Source organism: Amphibalanus amphitrite, unplaced genomic scaffold (genome assembly GCF_019059575.1).
Source record: "Amphibalanus amphitrite isolate SeventyFive unplaced genomic scaffold, NRLGWU_Aamphi_draft 000312F_arrow, whole genome shotgun sequence".
In the NCBI taxonomy this organism is placed as follows: Eukaryota; Metazoa; Arthropoda; class Thecostraca; order Balanomorpha; family Balanidae; genus Amphibalanus; species Amphibalanus amphitrite.
The window spans coordinates 491,505-499,642 of NW_024881807.1; the positions used below are offsets into that span (position 1 = coordinate 491,505).

Consider the following 8,138-nt stretch of genomic DNA (forward strand, 5'->3'; position numbering starts at 1 on the left):
AACGGCGAGGGGGGGGGGGTCATACCTGCCCCCTCGGCCGGCGCGTATGTAGAAAACCAATAGGTCCGGCGAGGGTTAAGATTTGACCTCAATGCCTCATGTGAACGGTTTCGCAACTGAGCAGAGGGCAAAACCATCTAAATAGTTGCATTTTACCAAAATAATTTTGCTAAGAATTTTTGCAAGAACGTTGGTGAGAAAAACTATGAAACATTTACATTTTACTTTGTCATCATTTTCTCGTTAACATGCATCGAATGAGCTACCTATAGGTAATTTCACATAAAAGTTCAACTTTAAAATGTGACTGCAGATCAAGGTCATGCCCTTACTTGAAAAGTGCATGATGGTCTTCTACCGATCCGTATGGATGACCTTAACACCTTCAAGACAATGTCATTACTCTACCTCGTCTCCTAAATCAAAAGTAATAGTCGAAAAACTGATGTTGAGCTTTTTTAAAAGCTTTTTGACCTAGCCCGACCCTTTGAGTGGCCGGTGGCCATCAATGGCACGCTGTCCATCCAAGGGCTCCGTCACGACCCGATGGTTGGGGGCGGGGGGGGGGGGAGACGAAGGCCGTTTAAAGTCGATTCCTTCCATGCAACGTGCCCATAGGCGTAGTGTTAAAAATGTAAAATATTGGAGGGTGGGGCACGTCCCCCCGTCCCCCCCGGTGGCGGAGCCCTTGTGTCCATCAAATATGGGCAGAACGGTCGTGTTTCTGTAAATATACTGTTGTTTTTGACGTGCCTCTTCAGATCAAGAGATATTTGTCCTTTTCCTCGATTTGTCTGGTAACGATGAGGACAAAGATATGATCTGACCACAGATCAGAGTGTTAACCTGCGACCGCCTGGGGGGGGGGGGGTCGGATCCGACCCCCCCTCCGTTTTCTTGAATAACTCATGAACCACTTACGCTATCAACTTGAAACTTGGCATACCTTCTCCCCCATCAATTTGACGTCTTTTGTGCAATTTTGAAGAAAATTTGTTCAATTTTTTTTTTTTTAGATATATCGATTTTAGTGATGTAACTACATGACGTTTTCAGTCAAAAAGTGGTAAATGTTAAAAAAAAAATCGTCAAAAATCAAAGTTTAAAGCAAATTGCAAATTAGGGACATGAATAGACGCAGCTCAACGAGTTCTTTAAAATGGTATCTTGGATTTACCATAAAATGCGTTTTTCATCCCTAAAAATAAAAAAACTACTTTTTTGGAAAACAGCTAAAAAAACCAAAATTTTGAGAATTTCCAAAAAACGGAATACATGTTATAGAGCTGTATTAGAACATTAGATGTCCCAAATTTCAACTTTCTATCTTGATTTTTGACCCCCAAATTGTAAAACATAGCTCCAACATGCATAGGGCATGGTGACGTCATAAGCAGTTTCGTGAATTAGAGGCACTTTTGAACATCGTATGTGAAAACAAATGGCACCACTAGATTCCTGGGACAAAGCTCGTCTAGAAAAGTACATTTTTATGTCAAAAATAGAAAGTTGAAAAATTGACTTTTTTCTTAGCCCTCGTTTAGTTATGTATGGTATAAACGATTTTTATGCTTTCAATGCACACTTATCACCAGCACAGTGACTTGGGGTCACATATAAACATCACCATCGGATTAGGCGTGAAAAATAAGCCATAAAACATGTGTCGCACGCCCATGTAGCAGAAAGTGATAACCGTGACCATTCGTGACCTGACCTGACCTTGACCCGTACTTAGTATGACCCCTACACGCACATGGTCCCTTTACTAGGTCTTTGAGGTCATTTTTGGTGAGTTTCGAGCAGCAGCTATCGATTCCGCTGGCCGCAAGCCTAATCATGCAAAACCCCAGAATTTGACCTTTGACCTGACCTTGACCCGTAAGTTGACCTCAATCTTAAAATCTTAAGAGTGCTTTGGGAAGGTCTCGTAGAGACCTTTCGAAAGCAATAACTACATACGGTTTAAGAGTTATAGCCAGTGGCATTTTTCAAAATACTCGGAGTAACCCTCTTTTTGACTCGTATCATATAAAAATATGGCCAGTAACTTACATTAAAGGAAGGGTGCCACCTTCCGAAATTTTTGTTCTATGAATCTATTTTACTTATTTGAATTTTTAGACGTGGTTAGCGCGTCCACAATATACAAAAAACCGAAACATTGCATTTAATACATTGGCCAAAAAAAAGATCGTTGTTTATATCACCACTACAACTCAAGGTCGTTTGATGTGGCAGCTAGGACGGCTGGCATATCCTGTTGTCATGGCAACATATCATTCTGCCATTTGCATTGATGGCGCAACTGAGACAAAAAGATGAACAAATAAAAAGGAAGAAGATAACATGATTTGAACTAAGTTGTAGGTAACCAAGTAGGTAACTGTTGGCCATATTTGCCACCTAATTGGTAATGACGAGTAAAGTCGAGTAAAGGTTTTTCCTTTACAATGCTTAAGAGATCTATGGAACCCTTCACCCTTCATGCAACTTACTAGAAAAACTTCCCAATTAAAATTTTAAAACTTAAGTGTATACCATAAAGAAAAAATATACCCTTTCAAAATGATAAAACATGCTTCAAAAGTATAACTTTTATGCATACCTTTGCTGATTTCATGTTTTATAAAATACCCTTAACACGACGAGGAAATAGTGCTGAAGATTTTTGCCTGCCCGAATGCTGGCAGCAAAACTCGCAAATGATAACTTCACGTGCGGATTCAATGCTGACCGTCTCGAGCATAGGTAAGTGAAGCCGGTTTTTAGGTTCATGTGAGGCTAATCTTGTAAAAACTGCGTTGTGTCCAAAAGGTGGCACCCTTCCTTTAATATTTATATCATTGGAATCCTCATTGACTGTAGAAAATTAATCAAGCAAAATATTTTGAAAATTTTCAAAATCACATTTTTATAATTCATAGTTTTTTATTTTTGATTTTCAAAATGTAGCCATTATATTTTTGACAAAAAGATGATGCCAAAAGATGCCTCTGGATATGGAAATTTCATATAACGAAAATTAGGAAGGTGTTTTGCCTTTAATTTTTTATATAATTTCTTATTCACGGCAATGTTTAGGGTAAAAGGGAACATTTGGTGACACGTTCCGAAACCAATCTTTCTCCAACCCTCATACCCTCGAAATATTTTATGAAAATTATAGTCTGGCAAACCTAAGAAAGAATGGAGTTAAAGTGCCGGAATCACTTTGCACGTGTTTGATCACTAGCAATCCATGTATGGTTCGGATAAAATTTGTGTGAAAAGTCGCGGAAGAAAGGGTGCAGTTATTTTTTTACATCTTAGTTTTTGTTTACGCGTTTTTAGACGTTTTTCGGCGCACAGTTTTTGAAGTTATACAAGCCTATTTTACAGCTATTTTCGACTTGCAAAACTGCTGCAATTTTTATAACTTTTTTTTTGCATATTGACATTTTGATGGAATTGGAATGCTTTCAGTGGCGCGGGAACTTCTTCCAGACTGGGGGGGCTGAACCATAATAGAGATCAACCTAGGGTACCCCCAAATCTAGTTTTCTCACCGGTTTTAGGCCACTTATTTTTCAGACCTTGGCCTTTTCAACAAAAAAAAAAACACGAAAATATTTTCAAAAAGTGAGGTATTCCGTCTCAGCTGAGTGAAGAAACTACCATTTTGGTAACCTGGAGTAAAGGTTTTAATCTGCCAAATGAGTTGCCGAGCCAGTGAAATAGGTGGATTTTTCACTTACATGCTTTCTTTCTTTGTGACCCACAACCCCTAATTTGGGGAGGACAAGCTACCCAACGGTTCCTGGCCTCATGAAACGTTGTGGTGTACCGCCCCCACGGCCGCAGAGTTGTGGGGGCAAGCTTCCCCCACTGCCCCCTCCCCCGGTTCCCACGCCTATGTATGAATCTATGAAATTATGTTGGTAGATTTCCGATTTCGATTCCTCCAGCTGGGGGGGCTCAAATACATTACAAGCCCCCCCAGCCGAAAAGCTGGGGGGGCTCAGCCCCCCCTTGCCCCCCCGGTTCCCGCGCCACTGAATGCTTTTAAAGATGTTTATTCTTAAAATCTTGAATGCCAATATAATTACAAGGTGAATCGAGCCACGCTCGTAGCGAAATATTGCGAATCAATGATAATAACAGTAACCGGCAGAAAACATGTAGTTACCGCGATTGTATAAGATAATACTGGATATTCCGCGTAAAATTGACAGGAGATATCACAAGAATAATAGCTTAAACAAATATTGAATTAACTGAAAGCTCATGATACCCACTTAGCACTGCTAACGCTGACCATTTTCTTCAAACATTAAATGTTTACCATACCATACCATCTGAAGATAATGAACTCGAACCTCGAAAAGCGAGTTGTCCAGTTTCAATCTCAGTTTGTGGGGTACTGGGATACATTTATTATTGAATCAAATGAAAATTGTCCGGGGCATCATGCTGTGATTATATGAACCAGTTACTATGTACGAAATCTAGTCATTGGCCAAACGTAACGGCCACGGACCGTAGGTTGACGACCCCGAAATTTAGCAAATGAAGTGTAGGTTCAAGCAGTTTAGATAATGCTGGTGCGTGGAGTTGAATAGTGATGTAAATGTGGTCACAGCCTACAAACACGATAACAAATATCGATTGCGCTTCGCTCAACCAGAGCCATGCTTGTTCTTACTCATGGAACAGTGCATCCCCATAAAATAAAAAGTCTGAACGAATGCATTCTGGTTCCTGTTGTATTATGGTCCAACCCCCGCACGGCTCCTGGCCGCGCCTGCGCGCGCCCCTGCCGCCGCCACCGCTGGCCGCCCCGGCTCCGTGCCTGTGAGCGCCTCTGCCGCCGCCAGCTGACTGCGCGCCGAGCGGCATGACTGGCGCGGGCGACTAGGCGCGGCGCTCGCCATACTTGTTATCTCTTCTTGGACACTCTTTCGGCGTGAACGTATCGCAGTAAATAAATCGCGTTTTTCATTGATTGTGTGCTCTTTCACTCGAAACGAACCAAAACATAACATGGCGCGGTCGGTTTTGTAATTATGTGATTGAGCTTACAGCGCGATGTCTAAAATTATCGTTCAAGAACTGACGGCACTGCTGGAGAGGCAGGTGAAGAGAGCCGCCGAGGCCGACAAGCGCCTGGAGCGCTTGGAGAGGCTCCTAACCGGGGAGCCCTCCGCGGGGACGGACGTAACGACCGGAGTGTCAGAGTCTGGGGCTGAGCGAGGCGCTGATGGATCCGTTGGACCAGCTGCCGCCGCCCGCCGGACTGTCTGCCTGCCGGTGTCGGCGACCCCGACCCCGCGACCGAAGTCGGCATCGACGTGCGACGACCGTGCCGAGTGCAGTGTGCCCGACAGTGGTTCAGGAGCGGTGAGCCGCAGGCTGGAGGACTCTGAGCTGACGCTCAAATACGCCGTGAACGTTTGTCGGGCGAGCGATGGTGCCCGTGTCACGTGCCCAGACCTCCGCGGCAACGAGGGACATTCCGCGGCGCGCCTGCCGGCCTACAAGAGGCGCAGACGGCCGAGTGTCGCCCATTCCGCCACCGCTACAGACCGGGATCGTCAGTTTCTTGAGCGTTGCCCTACCTGCGGCCGTCGCCAGCACGCCGGCGGAGACACGTGTCGCGCCGCTGGCGCCATCTGTCGTGCGTGTGGCGAACCAGGACATTTTGAGGTGGTGTGCCACCAGAGGGCGAGCACCACGGCCGATCGTCCAGTGGCGACATCTGCAGTGACGAGAGTACGAGACTCTCCGGGGGTGGCGCTAGTAGCGGTAGCCGCCGGCACCGCCGTGTCACCGCCGCCGGCGGACACGGGCGAAGCCGGGCACACTGCGCTGCAGCCCACGGAGCTGAGTGACGCTGCTGACGCCTATGGAGCCTCACCGCCGCCGGCGGGAGGCATCCCAACTTGGAGCACGGACCGAGTGCACGGAGCCTCGCCGCCGCCGGCGGGAGGCCCATCGGTAGCCACCGGCGCCGCCGTGTCGGTGCCGCCGGCAGACACGGGCCGAGGAGCCGGCCGTACCGCGGCGCAGCCCACCGAGCCGGCTGGCGCGCGCGGAGCCTGCCCGCCGCCGGCGGGAGGCTGGCCGGCGCAGACCATGGAGGCAGCCCCCGGCGTGTCATCGCCGCAGGCGGACACGGACCGAGCTGGATGTACCGCGGCGCAGCCCACCGAGCCGGCTGGCGCCCACGGAGCTTCGCCGTCGCCGACGGGAAGCCTTCCAACGCGGACCAGCCATGCAAACGAAGCCGCTGGTGACGCCGTGTTGCCGCCGCCGGCGGACACGGGCCAGCCCGGGGCCACTGCGGTGCAGCCTGCAGGCCCGGATGGAGCCGCTGAAGCCTACGGAGCCTCGCCGCCGCCGGCGGGAGGCCTACAAACGCTGAGCACGGGCCGAGGTGCAGCTGCCGGCCCCGCCGTGTCACCGCCGCCGGCGGACACTGGCCAGATTGGGTGCACCGCCGCGCAGTCTACCAGGCCGGCTGCCGCCTACGGAGCCTCGCCGCCGCCGGCGGGAGGCCTACCCACGCGGACCAGGGACGGAGGTACAGCCGCCGGCTACGCCGTGTCGCCGCTGCCGGGGGACACCAGCCAAGCCGACTGTTGTGCGGCACAGCCCACCGAGCTGAGTAAGACTACTGACGTCTACGGAGCCTCGCCGCCGCCGGCGGGAGGCATGCCAACTCGAAGCACGGATGGAGGCCCAGCCGCCAGCACCGCCGAGTCGCCGCCGCCGGCGGGCACCGGCCAAGCCGGCTGTAGTCATGCGGCGCAGCCTACCGAGCTGGCTGACGCCTACGGAGCCTCGCCGCCGCTGGCGGGTCCGCCGGTGACAAGTCCGACCGGCGCGGTGACACGAACCTCGGTGACACCACCCTCCACTCGGTCGAGGTGGTGGATGACCTGCTCGGTCCGACCGTCGATGACGAGGTGTGGGAGGACGCTGAGGACCCGCTTCACGCAGCTGCCGTCGCAGCTATGCTCGCTGAGCGGGATACGGAGTGCGACTCGCGTCTGCCGCCGCTCGTGGCCCCGAGTCCAGGGGTGACCAGAGCCGCCGCTGGCCGCGACCCGTGGCCGCCACCGACACCGGAGCGACGCCTGCCGCGGACCTCCCCGTGCGACGGCGGGCGCGCCCGCTGCAAGAAGCGCCCGAGACGCCGCGGAAGAGAGCGCAGGCGCCGCCGTCTGCACCGCGCTGCGGTGGCCTTGTGCGCCCGGACCCCGGAGGGTCCGCTGTGGCGCCTTGGAGTGAAGACGATGTGATCGTCTTGGGGGGGAGGTGTTGTATTATGGTCCAACCCCCGCACGGCTCCTGGCCGCGCCTGCGCGCGCCCCTGCCGCCGCCACCGCTGGCCGCCCCGGCTCCGTGCCTGTGAGCGCCTCTGCCGCCGCCAGCTGACTGCGCGCCGAGCGGCATGACTGGCGCGGGCGACTAGGCGCGGCGCTCGCCATACTTGTTATCTCTTCTTGGACACTCTTTCGGTGTGAACGTATCGCAGTAAATAAATCGCGTTTTTCATTGATTGTGTGCTCTTTCACTCGAAACGAACCAAAACATAACAGTTCCTACCACTGAATCAACTTACAGGTTGATTTTTTTTAACTGTTAAAAAGTAAACGTCAATGGTGGTCCCTAAATCGAAAAATCGCGTGCAAAAAAGCAATGCACGTGATATATAAATCTGGGACATTTTGTATGGTGTCATCATTTGTCCCTTTTCACCGACGGCCTCGGCCCCAATGGAGCCTGAAAATGTCCCACCAATCGGGCACGCATGGTCCACTGCCGTTCAGTAAGGAATGACACAAAACGATTATTTTGAAGCATTGAGGCAGTTCGAAGCATACGATGATCAAGGAGATACCTCAGAAAGACGTTAAATAACGCACCAACAAGCTTGTAGTCATAAATAACCTTCAAACGGTCAATCTGGCGTAAGTGCAGCCTCTGAAGAATCAGTCTTCAGGGAGAAAGAAAAACAGCGAATCAGACACCACCGGGGCCGTCAGTATCAAAATCCTCAATCTACCGTCCCTAGACTTGTAGTTTTTGGACCCATTTATGGCAGATATAACGAGAAAACAGTGGAAACATCTGGCAGAGCTGAAAATGGGCGA

General features: G+C 50.6%; 1 protein-coding gene across 1 annotated transcript; it reads left to right on the plus strand.

The window, feature by feature from the left end:
- The first annotated feature begins 5,067 nt into the window (after positions 1-5,067).
- Positions 5,068-7,283, plus strand: LOC122388175 (skin secretory protein xP2-like). Its single transcript, XM_043379027.1, has 5 exons — positions 5,068-5,196; positions 5,320-5,430; positions 5,614-5,961; positions 6,184-6,846; positions 6,909-7,283. The coding sequence occupies exons 1-5, from the start codon at positions 5,068-5,070 to the stop codon at positions 7,281-7,283; spliced, it is 1,626 nt and encodes a 541-aa protein (XP_043234962.1).
- Positions 7,284-8,138: the final 855 nt, after the last annotated feature.

Coding starts and splice junctions, on each gene's coding strand:
- LOC122388175 (XM_043379027.1), top strand. CDS start 5,068: ATGTCTAAAATTATCGTTCAAGAACTGACGGCACTGCTGGAGAGGCAG. Junction 5,431..5,613: donor CGCTCAAATACGCCGTGAAC/GTTTGTCGGGCG, acceptor GGCCGTCGCCAG/CACGCCGGCGGAGACACGTG. Junction 6,847..6,908: donor CGCCGCTGGCGGGTCCGCCG/GTGACAAGTCCG, acceptor CACTCGGTCGAG/GTGGTGGATGACCTGCTCGG.